The sequence below is a fragment of the Ixodes scapularis genome, unplaced genomic scaffold (genome assembly GCF_016920785.2).
Source record: "Ixodes scapularis isolate PalLabHiFi unplaced genomic scaffold, ASM1692078v2 PGA_scaffold6__148_contigs__length_123643588, whole genome shotgun sequence".
NCBI classification, from domain to species: Eukaryota; Metazoa; Arthropoda; class Arachnida; order Ixodida; family Ixodidae; genus Ixodes; species Ixodes scapularis.
This window is the reverse complement of record NW_024609881.1, coordinates 118,633,179-118,653,029: the sequence shown is the minus strand read 5'-3', so window position 1 is coordinate 118,653,029 and position 19,851 is coordinate 118,633,179. Positions and strand designations below refer to the sequence as shown.

Genomic DNA, 19,851 nt, shown 5'->3' with positions numbered 1-19,851 from the left:
TGGCAACAGTGGACACACAGGAAGATTTCCGAGTTTAAGTCGCGATTTCATATTAAAGCGAAGTTTTATAACGGTCGCTATCGTAAGTTGCAAAACACGGAAGTGTAAGTAGGCGGTTACATCAGAAAGCAACATTGAAAAAGCGGGTCAATGTATGCCACGTCGAAACGTTGATTTAAACGATTTTGAAATGTAAAAAAAGAACACTACAGAGCCGAAAGCTCGAATATCATCAAACCCAAGGGAGCTGAATCAATCTAAAATTGAACGGAAATTACAATCGGATTCGAATCAGGATCGCGGAACACACGGCGGCACTAAAGTGACCACTAATTTGAAATTCAGAGCGGCTTCGCGAGTGGAATCCCGTAGACAGTTTGCATGACCATGGGCGCTCGGCGAATTTCGCAGTTGAATTAGCATCTCTGAACAGCTTCACGATAAGAACTAAACCCGCGGTAAGGCTGAAATACAACATAAAAAGAGTGACGCTGAAAAAAAAAATATCATGGGGGATTCATATCGGATAGGTCAGAGCGACGCCACATTAATACTTTAGACCCGTGTAGTTTTAGGAAAAAAGAAGAAAAAAAAGGTAGCTTGGTTTAAACACATGCTTTTTCGTAATAAAGTACCAAAGAAACTTTGGTTTCAAAACATGCTTTTCGTGTAAGGCTTGTCAAAGTATGGGGCACTGGAGTAAACCAGCCCTTTTGCGTTAAGTCCTTATTTCGAACTCTTTTCTGTTCGCGATCCGCCCATTGAAAAGCATCCGGAAGGGCCTCGGCTCGCACCTCGTATCGCTGGGGCGCAGTGTTCTTCCGCAGCATAAAGGCCGTCTGCTTTGATTGCCGTCACCATGGCAACGAACGCCGGTTTTCCGAACGCCGTCTGCTAGCCAAGTTTAATAGTTTTGTAAAGAGCAGCCGCAGTCTGTCGCCGCGAAGCGGCGTGAACGCAGGCGTCAACGCAAGCGGGAGGGTACACGCTTAACACGCTGCAGTGATACGCGTGCCGTCCGAAAAGGTCATTTGGCGTTCGTTGCCATGGTGACGGCGATGAGAGCAGACGGCCTTTATGCTGCGGAAGAACGCTGCGGCAGAGCAATACGAGGTGCGGGCTGAGGCGCTTCCCTCATGCTTTTCAGTGAGTTGATATCCGTAACATGGGTCCTAAGTGTCAAACTGACTTCTCAGTGTGGCTAAATTGTGAGTTTGGGACCGTGAAAGCATTAAGGGACCATGAAGCAGCAACCACCGGGAGCAAAACGGAGGACATTTCTGATCAGTGACGTCACTGTGACGTTCTTGTGTCGTGCCCAGTGCCGCGAGTTGCTATCTGCGCCTGTTGCATGGCTTCAGAAAGAAGGCCTCGTCAAAGGCATTTGGCGGATTGTAAACATATGTAATCGTTTCTTGGATGCGAAACCAAAGAAGAGTGGAGTAGCTTGGGGCGTGTAATTTAAGCGCCATGGACGTGTTATTGTTCTTCTATAAACCAACGCCTGCCTACAAATACGTTGTGCTCATAGACGATGTCCATCTGCTTTTCGTTTCCTCCCTCCCCCTCTGAATACTGTAAGCAACTTCGCGGGCTCAATATTTCGCGATTTTTGGAAGTTTTTGAATAATTCGTGGGTTATAATTTTTTTGCGACGCAGAGGGATCTCAATATAGATTCCAATGTGTTTACATTTTACCGGAATTGTTCGCGGGACCTATTTTTCGCGAATTGTAGGCGATTCGCGAAAATTAACTCGTTTCAGTATATCCGAGTTATAAATGACAATTGCTTGGTGCGTATGTTTGGACAACGGGAAGTTCGAGTTAGCACCAGTGGGCCTCTGGTGTCTTTGCCGGAGATGGGAAATTCGGTCAGCCCCGTAGGACTGCTAGTCTAAGCTTTTGAGCGTCCATCAAGTGACCACAGGCCTGTACGCCGGTACGCGATGCTCTTCCCAATCGAGACGGGCAGGTGTAGGGATGGAAGCCGGGATCCTACTGGGTCAAAATTGTTATCAAATTTTATCCTGTTTTTTCTCTTTCAAGTGTATGTCGCTTTCTTTATACGATCATAGCGCATTGACTAGAGCAGGATCCAATCACTCACACACTGTCTCCCTGCTTATTCCTCTTCCACCCATCTACTGCCAATCAAAATAGTCGAATCTCGATTCGATTCAGTCCACTGATAGTACTTGGAAATAAATAATAGATACGCCGTCTTGCCTCCACCGACCGAACAGCCTATTCTCCGAATCGTGGTCGACTCACGGCTCCGAGAATGAAACAGGGCGCTGAGAAGATATCGAGCCGTGAAGCATATATATATCTACGCATAAGAACAAACTCGCAACGAGAGATTCCCGGTATACATGCCGTCGTCCGATCTATAGGACCTTGCCGAGAAACGGACGGTGACCGCGATTAGGCAAGCCGCAACAAACGGCGCGATTCCAGGAAGAAAGAGGACCGTTTCGCGGTATGTGCACAAGGGATCGATGTAGCGCCACGGTGTGTGCCACGGTAATCGAAGATACGACTTTGAGGACGATCTGTTTTGATTCGCGCCACCCGTCGATCGTTGTTTCCCGAAATGAATGCGCGTTTGTCCGAGAAGTTGAGTGTGTACAGGAGGAGGCCTGCAACGACGTCGTCGTGACGTCATCACTGCGAGGCAGCGTAACCTGGAATCTAAACCCGCAGGTAATTTACATCGCACAAAAGAGAGTCACTGTACGAGAAGTGTTTCTTCCTTGCACGACTCGCATATAATACAAAAAGTGCCACGTGTTTTGAAGAATGAATACATTTGTATGAAGTAAACAGGCTTTGACCTGTTTTACTTTTTACCGAATAATTAATTAAATTTTCGGCTGGATGGGTTGTGGTTTCGTAAATGATCACCATCTACAGCTGCAAATGTGTGGGATATTTCACCGTGGCCAATGGCACAGCAGCTCTTCTTCTGTGTGGGCGGAGCTTCGGCTTTTGTGGGCGGGGCGTTTTCTGCAGATCGTATACGCTTCAACGGGGTATGTTGTCCCGACAGTGACTGACAGCTGAAGAAATGTAGGGCGTGACCTTTTGTGTTCAGGCGTCTTGCTACGCGATTGATTCTTCGATGTCCTGATCACCTAATGCTGCAATTTCATAGGCTACGGGTCGACAATTAGATGCTTCGAAAATCGTCACACCCGCGTTTCTCGAGTTATCGGTAACTATAAACAATTTCAAGAGCGTTGCATTTTTCCTTCTGTCTTCGCAATACGATAATGGTTTTTGGTTTTATAAGTCTTTATATATTGAATGTACGTAACTCAAGGCCTTCATTACTCAGTCTTCAGCATGATAAATTGAGGTTCCGTGTTTTCCGATAAATCCCTCCCGAAAAATCCGAAAAACACACACCGATAAATTTTCTGCTCGTTCGGATTTATCCGAAAAAGTCAGAATTTGGAGGTCACAACAACGAAGTAATAAGGAAAAAAAAGAAAGAGACTGCGTTTTACAAGTATTTTTTATAAGAACATAAGGTCAGTGGTCCTGAGGAGATGCCACTCTAACTCTCTTTGAAATCTCGAACTGCTGACAAAAAGAGGTTTGCCATTTAGCTGGTCTACCTTCCTTCAGGATTATGGTACCCATACTTTATTTATTTATTTTAATTCTTAGACATCAAGGACAGAGTGAAATAAACTGAATTGCAGAGAATTGTGTATCTAACAAAAATAAACTCAAATAAACCCCATTACTCCCCCCACCCCTCCCCCCCCCCCCCTCCCAAAAAAAAAAAAAAAAGTTGTGAAAAACGTTTTTTGAATGTCACGATAAATGAACTCCGAAAACACAAAATCCGAGCTATAAAAATTAAAAAAAAAAAAAAAAAAATCCAATTCGCAATGCATGAAGCACGACGTCTGTACTTCAAAAGGTCAAATAATCGAGGCTCGCCTGGAAGCAATATGGCGACCGAGCCTTCTTTGACTTTACTCTGACGACCCTCCAGTGCGCCAGGACTCCAGCGGTTTCCGCCACACAGCAGGTGGACTTGGAACGCGCCCGCACTCTAACAAGCAATGTGCCGACTCAAAACATTTAACAAAGATGGTTGACGGTCGAATTGGGGTCGGTCCGAAAGGGTTCACTGTCGGTCCCGAAGGACCAAACGACTTCGGACTTGGAGACTTATGAGAGCACCGCGAAACCAATCGCGGCAGAACAATGGAATAAATCGATACCCCCAGGTTCTCTCGTTCCTTTAAACGCGGAAAGCGACGCCTGGGGTATCGTTCTTCGAAGCCTGTCTCTTTCTCTGTATCTTTTTTTTTTCTCTTGCTTGTCAATGTGAGGTGTGAGCGGATGTAGAAGTTAAGAAAGAAGCAATTATGGGGAGATTAAGAAGTCACCGCCGCCGGGTTTCTCGGCGGAGTATTAGTTTCTCGTGACGTAATTGAGAATGAAGTGGGACAAAGAAGGAAGGAAAGGAAGAAGGAATGTAAAAAAAGGAGAACGAACGGAAGCATGCGTTATGCACAGAAAGACGAAAAAAAAAGAAAGAAAAAAAAGCGACCCCAATTTTAAGTTCTACAATGCATGGAATGTAAGAAGCGCTCGTTTAAACTTGTTTAGAAGACATTGAGTCGTTCTTTGGCCCGTACAACAAAAGAAGAAAAAAAAAAAAACATTGTTTAATCATTTTCCCGATAAGTTTAGAGGAAACGTTGATTTGACGTGACGTGACATCACGTGACTTCAGGTGATCACGTGACGTCATGATGTCCCGTGACACATCGACTTGACACAGCGAGGTCACGAAACGTATAACCACGTCGCGTGATCTCGAAGGTACGGCATCGCCTCATTTTATTTTATCGTCCGAATCAATATTGATAATAGTGATAATAGTTTTGCCGAACCTTTCTATAGAGATTCGGCAAAAATAGATTGTTGCCAGGCTTAAAAGTTAACATTTTCTTTTTCTCGGGGCGAAATAAGTTTTTAGGTTTTTCTGTTTTTAATGCATATTGACACAATTATTACCAAATAAGGTTATATTTCACAAGATAATTGTATCGGTGTCACTTTTGTGCGTTCAGTGACAATTTTACAGTGACTTTTCGCGGGAATGGTGTGAGGACGAGGTTGGGTGGTACCGGCCGCAGTCGCGATACGCAAGTTTCAGTTTTGAGGCCTCATCAGCGCAAGTTTGCAAGTGTGTGTACATTGCTAAAATAAAAGCGATAACACTGTGTTCTACATTTCCTCTGGGAGTCATCGTTTCGTTCGCGAAAATGAATGCAACGGCTGCTGAGCCTTCACCAAAAAAGATGTCGATCTTACTGTAAATAAGCATGTTCTTTCTATTTGAGTCACCTGACGCCATCTTTGCATAAAAGTGTGCGTCCCAGATTCGGAGCGTCTCGTTTTTAACTTTTAAAATGCCGGTTTCTGACGTTAGGATACGCGCGGACGTTTAGAAAGATGGGAGGAGTTAGGAATGTCGGATGTGCAACGTCGAGCATGATAGTTCCGCCTTTAGTTTTATGCGGATACATGAAAACCGCCAAATAACGCGAATTGAAAGGCAATATTATTTTGTTGTGGTACAAACTACTTGTGAGCATAAAACAGGATTGCTCTAATTGCGAGGAGTGCTTTAATGTACTTGTCAGTCAATATTGCATCTACCTCGTTGCATCACTGGAAAGATCAAATGAAAATCACGCTATCCAGAATGTACCGCATCATTTGTCACTTGCGGAGTGGGCTGCGTCAATTTCTGGTCGATCTTTTGTCTATGATGCAGAAGATATTGGAGATAACCACACTGACAAAGGCTGACAAACACAGTTACCATGTCGCCTACTGCGCACCTCGCCGTAACCGCTGGTACTAATTACACTGTAAGATGGTAACCGCACGACCGCACGGCGTTCATGTCCAATCCATGGCCCCACCGCGTTCTCGCGCGTGAGCAGACGTTTTCCGAATTTTCGCCGAATCATTGCCGAACTTCTCATCAAAAGTTCGGCACGTGCCGAACTTTGCCGAATCTGAAGTTCGGCAGATTCGATCCATCACTAAGTTTCATAATAACGAAGAGTACACACAACAGAAATCCCCCACGGCGGTTCGCACGTCGCATCTCGGATAGACGACACTTTATTTCGTACGAACTGCGTCGTCGACCAGCTGCCATAAATCGACCGCGTCAATGCTATCTGCTCGGCTCCGCGAAAGACGGCCAGCCCCGCTGTTGAGTCACCTTTCCTGCAGTGCGGGGCTGCTACCCCTGCGACGAGAGGAGTCCTGCGGTTGACGCACCTTGGCGGTCGATAGCAGCGGGTAAACGATTAGCGCTTCTCCGTAACTAGCTGCACACCGCATTTTGGGGCGGCTGGAGACGGTTGCGAAAGCGCTCGAGTTGGCCTAGTTAGAGCTAATGGAACCGCGAAACGAGGTATTGTTTTTGTTGTTCTTTCATTACGCTTTTGCTATTACTTTTGCGCTTTGGATAAATAACCACAGTGGTGGAAACAAACTTTGCTTACATATGAAGCACGAAACATGATTTTGTTTTTCATTTTATTATAGAAGATTTCACAGTGGTTCTAACTACAGGGTGAAACAAGGAGACGGCAGGCTCTTTAAATCGACCGGAAAATTCGGTTTCTTAACCTATCGCGCTACGACTTTGTGCAGCGTTGCCCACAGATGGTGCATTTTTTTTTTTTTTTTTGTAAAATTTGCAAAGAGCGAACTTACCTGAGGAAAAAGTAAAGGAAGAAAAAGGCTTAGCTCCTATGGAAACACAGCAAAGCCACAGGTCTTCAAACAACACGGCGCCGTTTCGCACGGGAGACAAGAGATGGCGCAAGCGGTCGCGACGCCAACTGCCACCAACGAACGAGCAGACGACGCCGAGAGCCGCCGTATTTAGCAGACAAGGAACTGCAGTTCTTCGTTGTTACCGCGCCTGTTTTCGTTTCTGCGACTGTCGCCGCCTGCGGAACGCGCGTCGCTTGAGTCGAAAAGATTGTCTGCTAAAGACGCTGACTCTCGGCGCCGTATGCTCGTTCGTTGGCGGCGTTCGTTGCGCCATCTCTTGTGTCCCGTGCGAAACGGCGCCGTGTTGTTTGAAGACCTGTGGCTTTGCTGTGTTTCCATAGGAGCTAAGCCTTTTCTTTCTTTACTTTTTCCTCAAGTAAGTTCTCTCTATGCAAATTTTACAAAAAAAAAAAAAAATGCACCATCTGTGGGCAACGCTGCACAAAGTCGTAGCGCTATAGGTTAAAAAACCCAATTTTCCGGTCGACTTAAAGAGCCTGCCGTCTCCTTGTTTCACCCTGTATATATCGTGTCTGCAATGAATCATAGCGCTGTAAAACGAGTTGGAAAAATCGGTGGCTGCACAACAGGAAGGTCAAACTTTCGCCAAATGTGCATTTATGTGCTGCATTTTACCTATTGAAGGTTGCAGGCGAAGCTCACTTCCTGTAACTAGATGAGATCAGTCAACTTGCCAGGAACTGAACAGCGGACGTGCTTGCGCAGACGACTGATTGAGGGGTAGTTTTAACTTGTGGCACCATCTCCCGATGAGTCGAGCGAGTAGACGGCGCACTCTGTTTGCTCGCTGCGCCTATCGGGAGATGGCGCCACAAGTCAGACGACCATCGCCAACTCGATCGTCTAAACAATTGGGGTGTGTCTGTGTGTTTGTACAGCCTAGAACTTAGTCTGACTCAACGGGCGACTTCTCTCCTAGCGTAGACGAACAATTTAGCCAGTGCAGTACAAACCGCTAGCCTGGGGTCTTTAACGTGCACTACGCAGTGGTGATACACGACCGCACGCCGTGACGATGCTCATCCAGATCGAAACGGGCAGGGGTGGGGATTGTTCGTCTCTTAGCACGTTCCCTACCAATCCCTCCCCCCTCTCCCGCAGGTTAATTGGCCCGTTTTGCATAGAAAAAGAGCTTGGCCTCGAAAGATTACCGGATCAGAGTCACCACCCCGATGCACTTTCGGTGAAAGTTTGCGTTTTCTGTGTGCAGGCGTCCATTTTTTCCGGTTCGCTTCAGAGCGATGAGATCCACTCAAGATACCCAATATGGATAAAGAAGAAAAACTCTTCACACGCGTAAAGCACGGACCAGATATCCGACTTTGCGTGCACTTCTAATGCATTAAGTTTTTACTTTCGCCAACAAAGGTGGTCACAATAAAGCCTTTACCCGCGTAAAGCACACGACAGGTTCAATTTCTGGTTACACTCTCGCAATCACTCTTTACTTTTCATAACTATAGAGGCCAAACGAGCAATATACATTCGAAGCTTATGAAAACAGAAACTTTGTCTACAATTTAACAATTACTTTTACTAACCACTGCCCTCGTAATCTAATTAGGTTTCTTTCTTTCTATGGAAAGAGCGGGGGGGGGGGGGGGGGGGGGTGCATGGCAGAAATTTGTATGATTACACTAGTGTTCCTCAGTAACGCCTTCGACCCAATGAGACGAACTGACTTTCGGCAGCATGAACACATAAATAAATCATAACTGTTTCTTTTTTTTACATTTTTAGTTGTTATTTCACCATGTTGACGAACAGCGTCCACACCCTTCCCCAATTGTTTACGCGGGGACAATTAGCAGTGGCGTAGCTTTTGGTGTGGGTGAAAGCACAAACATGCGTGGTTCCGTCGACGGCAGAACTCACTAACTGTTTGGGCCGTGGAAAACCCACGGTTGCTATTCGTTTTTTTTTTCCCCTTTTGGAGGCATCTACTGAGACCATTTTGGCCTTTCATGGGTCCACCTCTCGATCGCCGGTTCGTTTGCAGTCCGAATAAACACCGGTGAGTACAAAAATCACGTACCAGACGAAGCTCTTTTGTGTCGCTGTCTACTCCATAGGACTTGGTCGATAGCTACCAGAATAGGAGCGAACAAGAAAGCACCGTCATCTACCCAGGAAAAAACGTAAGGCGAGCATCCGCCCAGATTTCGAGCCGCAAGCACGCCACGTGAAACCACCTCACGCACAAACAAAGGTCTTCGACTCACCGGCGTACGGGTGGTTGGGCCGTCCGTAGGGCGGGACCCTGGGCACGAACCTCCGGTTGGGCTCGTCTGGCCTGAGCCCCAGCATGGCCCGACACGAGGGCGCCTCGTGCGAGGTGAGCCGCCACGCGATGCCGCTGACCGTGATCAGCACGATGCCCACGCCTGCGAGGAGGAGGAGGAGGAAAGGTTGATTGATTGATTACAGGCTTTATGGCGCAAAGCTACTATGGCTATACTGCGCCAAAAGGAGGAAAGGGTTAGCGTCTCATGAACGCGAAATACGTGGCTGGTGATTTAGGATTCCGTGTTTTCAGTAGCTGCGCATGAGCAAAGCCCCTCGATTTTTAACACTCCCTTGTATAACACGAACACTTCCTCGTATAATGCCCCCTGGGCCTTCAAGGAAAAATAAATGATGATGATGATGATGATGATGATGTGGTTGCGTTGTGCATGAGCAGCTACCATAACCGAGCTTCACAGTTTGTGTTTCCTCTTGTTCTGTTTATACTTCACTTGATCATTACCATAGCGGGACAGGTTAGTGCCATTTAAAATTCTACTGTGTCCTTCTCCGCAGGATTGGCATTTGTGTGGCTGTGTAACCTGACGCGTGTGTAAAGAGTCCATGTATCGTGAAATTTAGCGGGAAAATTGATGTGACGTGAACTGACGTTACGGGACGTATAGAACAGTTCATTTTTTCTGCTAAATTTAGCGGAAAGATGGACGTCACGTGACCCAAACATCAATTCAGTTTCTCCACTAAATTTGGCGGGAAAGGGACGTCACGTGACTTGGGGAGATCGACGGCATGTGAGCTATACGTCAACTCAGTTTCCCCGCTAAACTTAGCGAGAAAATTCACGTATTGTGACCAAAATATTAAATCAGTTTCCCCGTTAAATTTAGCGGGAAATCGACGTCACGTGACACGCAGATTCCTTCACCAATTATCTATAATGCATTTCATGCATTATAAAACTTTAAAAATAGAATCGCTGCCAATTTTTTTTTTTTTTTTATTTATATGGGAGAATTGATGCCGCGGCGAAGAAAATATTATTTTCCGCTTTGAAAAGGTTACATAATTAAAATAATTTCTTTTAAGCTTCAATAAAAATCAATGAGTTGAGTAATTCGATAGACGATACTGCAAAATATTTTGCTCGTTAGTCATTTGTTATTGCGTTATTGAAAGAAAGTGACGCGTTACACCCAACGCTATATTTAGACGCACGCGACCTTGGTACTATCGTCGGCGGTGAACGCGCCAAAAGCAGCTCCCGTTTCCTCCGCTAGGGCGGGAAGTGATCGGGTTCAGGCGAACTCCGGAAGCAGCCGTCCATTAGGAGAGGGGAACGCGCCAAGGGACGCGACGATTGCCAACGCCTGAGAATTATCGGCTTTGGGGAGAAAAAAAAAAGAACACAGGTAGGCCATACACACGCGCGCGCGTCCCACGCGCTTTGGCCACGGGCGGCTAATTTATGGAGATAGCGGGTGGTTCGAAAAGAGAAAAAAGTGAACAGCCCTTTTCTCGCCGCAAACATGAAGTATAGACTTGTCGCCGAAAGCCGTCTCCTCCCAAGCGTGGACGGTTAGCGGCGAGGGTGAGGTGCCAATGTTTCGGAACTTAGCGCTATCTGATTCGAAAGTTATAAGCGATTTTCGGAAACTTGCCAATAAGAAAATGGCGGCCATTGAAGCCCGCGATAGCATTAAGATGCCAACGGGTAACGGTTCCAATTATCTCATTGAAAAGCTTTGAAAGTTTCTTATAACGCTCGAACGAGACAACGTTAACCTCCTAAAACTTTCGGTATATGGTCCTAACCGCTAGCGCTACTCTCGGATGAACACTGCAGCTTTTGGCGACGCGAAGTTCATTTTTGCGGTGAAGAAAACAGGGCATACTTGTCTTCCAAACACGTTGTATATTCCAAACAACGTCGGAGAAAACGACCCGGCTTATCTGGCTTATCAAAAAGAGATAATTCTACGCCCGGATAAGACGCCTGTGGAATGATCGGGCTCCCAAATCGGCTGTGCACGTTTATTGAGTGTCACGTTTAGCATATTTATGATATGACTAGATGTAAAATAATATGATACGATTTGTTTTTCACTACCTTATTTCGTTTGGCCGATGCCGAAAGGCCTTTGAGGTATTTCGAATAAATAAATCAATAAAACAAAAGCCCCCTCGTCCGAAACCCGCAAGAGTGCAACCGACATAACGTTCGAACCACGAGCTTTAACTCCCTGTCAAGCCGAGGTGCAATTAGCAACAGTGTATTAAGGTAACGTTGCTTTCGGGAGAGAGAGGGAGAGTATGATTGGAAGGCAGAAAGATTAGCCTCACCGCCTGGGTCCAGCACTTTACTCTATACTGGGAAAGGAGGAATAGGGAGGAAAAGATTAGCGAAGATGAAATGGAACCAGGAATTAATCGCATAGGTAGGAAGTAGGCACTGGAACAAGCTACCTCTGGTCGAGCACCCTTCCTCTCAAATCCGAAGTTTTGTGTAGATCTATCCGTATGCGCAGCACACGTTCGTCTGCTTCTTTTCCGGCGGTTGTGATGACGTCAGAACTCCGAGCTGATTGGCTCCGATTGAAGGATAGGGAGTAGACCTGAAAACAAGCTAGTGCTTTGAGGTCTACCCACTCTCCTCCAATCAGAGCCAATCACAGCTCGGAGTTCTGACGTCGCCACAACCCCCGTAAATTGGAATCCGGATCGCGTTTTTTTTTTTATTTTTACCTAAGCTAACAATGATATTATTGCAGTATTTCATTATTTGCCCAAGTATCGCAAATAATTAAAATTTGAATGCACTCTATCATATTGCGTAGGAGCACGAGTCAGTCTCTATTATGGAAATTTGATTTACTCCTTCTGATTAAAGCGCAACATTGTTTTCCCTCGTCCTCAATCTTTTATTTTCACTTTCATTGTTCTATAACAATAAGAAAATAAACTCAAATTAGGACGGGGAAAAAAAAAGACGAACAAATGAGTGAACATGCCAGGTAAAACTGGATTGCGTGCGCACAGAAACTCCGGGAAATTCCCCCTGCGGGTGTCTTCCGCTACCAACAATTCGTTATGCCGATAGCCAAATTTCCCTAAATAACGTCTAATAAACATACAAACAAAGACACTAACAAAAAAAAAAAAGTTCCGGCATCAGCGCCATCTAGCGGAACCGGGTCGCAGGTTCGCAGCTTTTGAGCAGCGTCACCGCGCGACACGCACATCCTGCCATTGAAAGTCTAACAAACAAACGAAACGTGGAAAGTCAAACAGCGAGAGAGAGAGAGAGAAATACAAAAGAACAAACAAAGAAAAACAAACAAACAAGTAGAGAAAGACAGCAAGGACGCGGCGGCGGCCGTTTCGCCGTCTCTCGCCTGCATCGCTGACGGCCGCCGCCATTGTGTGATTTGGTTCTCCCGCCGATTTTCGTCTGCTACTTCCGTGAAAAAAAACAGAAAAAGATGGCGGTTGGCAACGTATGCTCCAGTGATCGCTTGTGCCGCCGCACGCTTCCGTTGCGTTGACGCCACAGCTATAGATAAACTGCCGACCTAACTCGCGACAAGAGGGATATACAGTGATAGCCACAGTTAACAGGAACACGGAAGTGCATGTTCATGAAGGAAAGTAAAACGGAAAGAGTAACGACACTCTGGCATATTTATGTGATCCGAAAACAAAGCATAAGTGTTAATGGGACGTAAAGCAGATATAGAAAGAAAAAAAAAAATTAAATGCCGAGTATTCCTAGCATTCGCTCTAGTTAAGAATGTTTGTTACTGTACATACAAAAAAGAGCTGAATACGACCGGAATAGAGAAATCATTTGTTTCAGTTAACTGGGAGGAGTGTATACCATGTTCATTTGCATTTCTTTTTTGTAGCTGCAGATTTTGATTACTTAGAGGTCGACACATTTGTCGACCTTCTTGGCCGGCTGACCCTAGAGCCAAGTGCCCTTGCACCACATGTGTGGCAGGCAGCATATCCATGCACCCCTGAAACCACTTTTTGAGAGCATGCCTCACACCCACGAATGGGCAGCTGCTTCCAGCGTATCATATGACCGCGAAATGGCGCTTTAAGAAACAAAAACAAAAAAATAGATAGTACCTGCTCCCCCCACTCAAATTTCAGATTAACACACAATGCGGGCACACGGCCCATAGGCTCTCGCACAATTCAATCAATCCGTGCGCGTGTTTAATGTCGACGTTCGTGTCGCCTTTATACCATACGGGCGCGGGCGTCTGTATGCCTCTATCGGAACAATGCATACAAGAAAGACGGACACTGCTGGCACATCGAGCTCCCATTGTGGCGTGTTTGTCCAAGCCGAGGTCACGTGTCATGGGTCGTTACCGTTTGCGTCCAACGCCGATGAAAACAATGGGTCGAAGGGGAAAGCATCCCCTGGCTATTGTCCAGCCGCAAAATAGACCCGCCGTGACAGTGCTGTCAGCCAAGATTACATCGCTCATTTTTCGCTATCGGACGTGAGGCGACCTCGAAAACCTTTTACAATCGTCTCAAGTTTCCCAGCCCTCTGAGCGCTCACACTCGAACCCATCAAAGTTGCTTACTTTCTAACGGCCGAAATGGAAACTTTCGGTAAACGATGAACTGCGCGAAAGTTTACACGTTGTAAGGGAATTTCGGTGTACGAATGTTATAGGAAATTTCGCCCGCCGCAAGAGCGATTTCGTAGTACTAATATTGTTTTACAAGATTTCGCACGTTTTGACAAACGCGGTAGTACATTTTTATTGTTGTTGTAATAAAGTCTGCTGTACGGTTGTTGTACGAAATCTTTGGACGTTGCAAGAAATTTCGTTGTGCGAATGCCGTACACAATTTTGTTACGTCATACTACATTTCGTTGTGCGGATGGTGTAAGAAAGGGTGATAGTGGGCAAATTCGAATTCATTGGAGCAAGCGCGCTAACCCTTGTTCTTCGACATGCGCCGATGCAACTGGCAACGAAGGAAATTGAGTTCACGAGTTGTAGGTTAGAGGGCGCAAGCTGCCGCCTGATACCATTCATCCGTCTATCATGCAGATCGTTGAGAACCCAGCGCGGACTGTCGAGCTGGGGGTGCATTCACGCTGACGGCTATGTAAACAAAAACAAAATCAGTAGTCGAGGCACCATTTAATAAGAATAATAATAATATCTCTGAAATGGTTTGATGATTCCAATGGCAAGTGACTATAGCCGTGTCTAGTCATGTATGCAAGGCGTACCTATGTCGGAGTTATTCAAAGATGCAGCTGACTGCATAAAGAAAGCGAATGAGCACATGTCCAGGTAGACAGGGACGGCGCCAGACTTCTCTTAGTGAGGGGGCAGTAGGGAAACGCACGGCATTTTTGGGGAGGCATGAGCTTTTGATCCGACTAAAAGAACAAACATCCAGGGACGATGACTTGGCACTTCGGGAGTTTTTAATAGAAATCAGCTCAGTTTATTTTATCATTTTACAACCTATGTACAACTCTGGTTAATGTAGCATTTCACCTGCAAAATATTCAGGCATGTTTACATTCCGCAATACTAAATAAGCACGCTCACGCTTGTCGTGACTCATCATCTGCTCTTTAGGCAGTCCCCTGAAACCGGAGCAAGTCAGCGATCTTGTACATGTAGTGACGATTCTCCCTTCTTTGCTGAATACGCCTGGCAAAGGTACACGGCGACTGATTTAGCCGCGCCACTTTTCTTCATCTCCTTGAAGGAAGCCGATATGTTTGGGACATCTTGCGTGCCGCACTGTTGGAGTGGCGTCGTAGTCCGCCTTCCTTCTGAAGAGCTTTCTTCCAGTTTCGATAGCCCTCTGTTAAAATGCAGCACTTCCACTGTTTTCCTCCCTCCCTCCCTACCTCCCTCTCGCTCCCCTCTCTCTCTTTCTCTCCCTCCCTCCCCCCCCCCCCCCAAAAAAAAAACAAACAAGCAAACAAACAAAAGAGAAACACTTTCAGCTTTCCTCCAACCTCTAGGGATAGTCCCTCGAAGGGACTCCGTGCCTGCCCCAGGGTCACTAATGATGGGAGCATGGCAGTTCTCGAACCGCCAGGCTCACCAAAGTTGCTTCAAGGACCCCATAGAGACTTGAAATAAGCAGGATGACCTAGACACATCAAAGCCGCCCCTTGGGAACCCGCCAGTCGGCCCGAGCGTGTCAGGACTTTGGGTGATTTGTCTGGCAGGTACGAAGCGACGGTGCAGTGCAGATGAGATTTCAAGTCTCTCCGAGTAATCATTTGGGTGAAGCTACTTTCAGGAAGTATTTTGAAAATACTTCCTGAAAGTAGAAGGAAATAAAGCGGACGGCACGAAAAAGCTCGAAACGTCCGGTATGAGACCTCTTTAGGGTGGCTATCCTTCAAGCCAATGCCTTTTCTATGGGACGAGGAAATTAGGAAAATGACGAGCCATGTAGCGTATGTGGGTCTGCGCGCGAAAATTAGTGCGAGGGGGGGGGGGGGGGGGGGGGTGTAAAGGCTGGCATATTTTTGGGGTGGCAGGACAAATTTTAGGGGAGGCGCCCGCCACCCCTCGCCTCCCTTTGGCGCCGTCCCTGCAGGTAGACCTCTTTGTGATCGCAAATAAACGAATATTATGCCTCTTAAGGTTTACCTGCAACTCATTGCAAGTCATCGAGAAAAAGAGTAACGCAAAGCTTACTGCGTGAGGCACTGACAGTTTCAGAAACCCGGGGCGTGGCTCGGTATATTTAGTGTCGCAGTCTGATTGGCTGCCAAGCGTTAATGAGATGCGCCGGGATCGACGCGCCCCGCTGTGGGTGACTGAGGGCGACTTCAGCCAAATCGACGGCACGGCTAGCACAGTAAACTATGGCGGCAAGTTCACTCGCCGGCCTTCTCGAGCGAATCACATATTCACAGCGCCTAGCGCTGTAAAGATGAAGCCGTGAAAGCACGTCCGAAAACACGCAATAAAAATCGCGCGATAATTTTTTTTCTTTCAAAAAAAACTTTTTTTTGTTGTTTTTTCTTTTTTTTTTTTTTGTTTACGCATTATGAAGAGTTGTTGATAGGTAGGCATTAGACAAAATAAATAAAGGCAGCCACAAGTTCCGACCAGTAGCAGCGGGGAGCAAAACGGGGGCATTACAGAAGCTCGAGCTGAAATTCGTTCATTTACGCAGCCAGACAGAAAATATACCAGAGACGCCAGTTGCTGGCCACGAATGGGGGACAGAGTCACTTTCATCACTGCGCGACGGCGACAGGTCGAACAATTCGCCCAGGAACTCGTCCAATGAGCGGGCGAGTAGCCAAGGTAAATTAAGTGTCCGTAGTCTGCAATTATATGCGGCGACTCGGGCACGGACTCGTCAGGGTCGCCCCCTGCCAGACGCCCCCGCAACTACAAACAAAAATGACTTCCTCCTATTGTCCTTATTTTTAATGCGAGCGCTTTCTTCTTTCTTTTTTTTCTTTTTCTTCTCTCTTTTCTTTTTTTGCTCAGGGTGAAGCTATGAGTTGGCCAAGGCCACGGTGCCACCTTTCGGCATCAGGAAGCGGAAATGGTCCACATTCAAACAGACGGGAAAAAAGAAAGATAAAGAAAAACAAAAAAACTGTCGCAGGCTTCATCCTGTGCCCGTTGTATATTTTGGTGTCGAGTGCTTTTAGCACAACTTTACTTTGCACCTTTGTTAACGGTGCTAGAGTCACTAGAATAATTTTAAAAGGAAAAGAGAGATCCTGTTATACATTTGGGGTATTAAACCTGCGCATTAAACCTGCCGATGATACTAGTATTTTTTTTTCCTGGGCGAGATATTAATACACTTGTAGCCAAATGTAACAACTTGCTTGATAAAATCAATAGATGGACGACGAGCAATCTGCTTAAACTAAATTCACAAAAAACCAAGGCCATCATATTCAGCAGTTCCAATATTCCAGTTGTGATCTCAAGCCCCGTGGTTTTAAACAACGAAGAAATTGAATTTGTAGATAAAATTAAAACTTTGGGTATCTGGTTTACTAAAACTATGTCCTGGACCGCACATGTTGATTTTATTCTATCCAAATTATCAAAAACAGTTGGATTACTCATAAAATTTAAGTCGTTGTTACCTCAATCTGTAAAGCTTTTACTTTATAACTCATTGGTATATTCGCAGTTTAATTATTGTCACCTTGTGTGGGGCAATACGACAAAAGCAAACATGAACAAGCTGTTTATTTTACAAAAGAAAGCTGTGCGCGCTATCGCTAATTGTTCATATTATCACCATACCGAACATTTGTTTTCTTCGTTAAAAATTAAACCTATTCAAAATATCTATGAATATAAGCTTTTAGTCACGTATAAGAAATCATTGCTGATTACAGATAGCTTTTTTATGCATCTATGTAGTCTTGTCCCATTCACTTCACCATATCAACTTAGACCAAAAGAAAAATGGTTTGTTGCACCATCACGCACGTTGTATTTTAATCAAACATTAAATTACCAGTTAACTGCTCTATTAAATTACTTATTTACCAAAGAAATTGATATCGATGGGATGACACTGACTGAGGTACGAAAATGTTTTTGATTTTCTTTTTCTTTGTATTGAAAAGTCCCGTATGTGTATAATTATATTTATATCTATTTTTCTTAGCCGTATGTGTGTAATTGTATTTATATGTATTTTTCTTCGCCTGCTGTAAGAGGGGGCTCGGACCTTCGTCAAGCTGCAGTTGCAGCTTTTTGTCCATGTCCCCTGTTTTCGTCTCCGAAACGAAATAAAGAGATTTATTATTATTATTATCAGACAGTAGCAACCCCCTCCCCATCGCCTGGTACGCGTGCTCCTCCGTGTCAGAACGCTGAGGAGCAGCGGCTGAATTCATGAAGTGTACGGCGTGACGCGTTCACAAAATGCTACAGTGTGACGCGCGGAGAGGGAGATAAATGCCCAGGTCTCCTCCTCGCCTTATCCTGCGCATGCGCGGGTTATGGAACGACGCGCTTACTGGATGTGCCGTAGTGATCATTCGCAAGAGAGGATGTATGAGTATGATCATCTTCATTGCATAAAAAATGTACGGACAATTCCGCTATTGAGTTCGTCGCAATGTAATCAGGAGAAAATAGTCCTTATACAAAGTACGCGTCTCCCCCCCCCCCCCCCCCCCCCCCCCCCCCCGGGCCAAAAAAAGAAAGGTTATCTACTTTTTTTTTTTTTTAAATACATAACGCTTTTTTTATTGCTCATTTTCCACCCAAATGTAGGGTCCGAACTAGATGTTAAAGTTTCAGGACTAAACGTTATCTTATCCGAAAGTTATAAGGGATTTTCTACAATTTTTCACTAGAAATGACATGGAGCTCTATTAGCGCCGAGATGTTTCGGTGGCGCCCTCTTATGGTTTCCATCCGTGACGTCACGACTGGGATTCGCCTCGCCGTGACGTCACCAGTTGTTATCCTGGCTACTTACCATCAGGTGCGACGACGAGTTCGGGGGTGTGTTTAAAAAGCACAGTGGAAGCTAGGAGCCATCGCAATCCGAAACTAACACCGTCAAACTTGACAATCTGACAATGCTCTTATGCCCATGGTTTGGCCAATCGTGGAAAGCTTACCGCAGCGACGCTTTTGGTCGCGCACATCGCTAATATGGCGCCAGTTATCGAAAACGCGCAAACGCGCAAAACCCATTTCAATTTTCGGAACATCACGCACAACTTTTGACTGAGATAACGGTTACTTCTGAAACTTTGCCATCTAATTCGGGCCAATGTCAGAACGTTTCAATCTGCAAATAGTGAAGAAAATAGAGGGGAGGCAAAACGAGAATGTGTGACGGTTACGTTTATGTCCTAAATGCCTTCTATTGGCGTGGCGACGGCAAAACAATGTTTTTGCCCATACTGGGAGTAACGGCAATTCAAGATGGCGGCGCCCTTGCGAAAAAGGTCTATAGTCTGAAGCGAAACAGTTCATGAACACAGCCCTTCTTTTACGGTTACAACATATACTCCGTGGGGTTCTTCTTCGTTCCGTTTTCACGATGTAGAATAGAAAAGCATCCAGGCAAGTGCACGTCTTTTGCAAGGAGCAAAGAAAAGAAAACGTCAATGCGACAGAGAGAGAGAGAGAAGATAGAAGGAGGTGAATGTGTGAAAAGGAATAACTAAAAAGAAAAACAAACAAAAAACTGCAAATGTCAGCAAAAAAAAAAAAGTATTTGAGGAACTTTGAGAGTTCCCTCATCTTATGCTCGGCGACGGAAGCAGGTAATGGTGCCGAACCATGACTATATAAAAAAAAGGGGAAAAAGCAAAATAAGAAAATTTTTTTTTTCTATTTAGATCGAGATAACAACAATATAAAAAAAAAATGTATATAGGAATGCAGCAGCGATGTCACTCGTGCGCTCAAACAAACACACACGCTTAAAAAAAAGGACGCACTCAGAAAAAGAAAAAAAAAATTGACGCCTTTTTTTTATTTTGTAATTCACAATCGTCGGTCGAGAGATCTTTAATCTTCTCTTTTTACGCAAAGAAAAGCAAAAACAAGCAAAACGAACAAATTCAAAATTAATAATACAAATATCACCCCAGAAAGCGCGATAAACTCGCACTCCGTTTCAGAGGCAGAAAAGATGAAAGAAAATGCATATATTCATAAATATATCTTCTCTTTTTTTTTTCTTCTTGTAATACCGCGCAGATATAGGCTTAATTTAAAGGGGGAAAGAAATA

The 19,851-nt window shown here is 45.3% G+C and overlaps 1 protein-coding gene across 2 annotated transcripts in view; it reads right to left on the bottom strand.

The window, feature by feature from the left end:
• The window catches only part of LOC8053126, a 141,833-nt gene that overhangs the window by 45,069 nt on the left and 76,913 nt on the right, over positions 1–19,851 (bottom strand). For both annotated transcript variants that reach the window (XR_003916967.4, XM_029969749.4), the window contains exon 2: positions 9,074–9,235. Coding sequence is in view for 1 of the 2 variants with exons in the window: in XM_029969749.4 (XP_029825609.2) it covers positions 9,074–9,235 (162 nt within the window). In the remaining variant the exon portion in view is untranslated. The remainder of the gene's footprint in view (positions 1–9,073; positions 9,236–19,851) is intronic.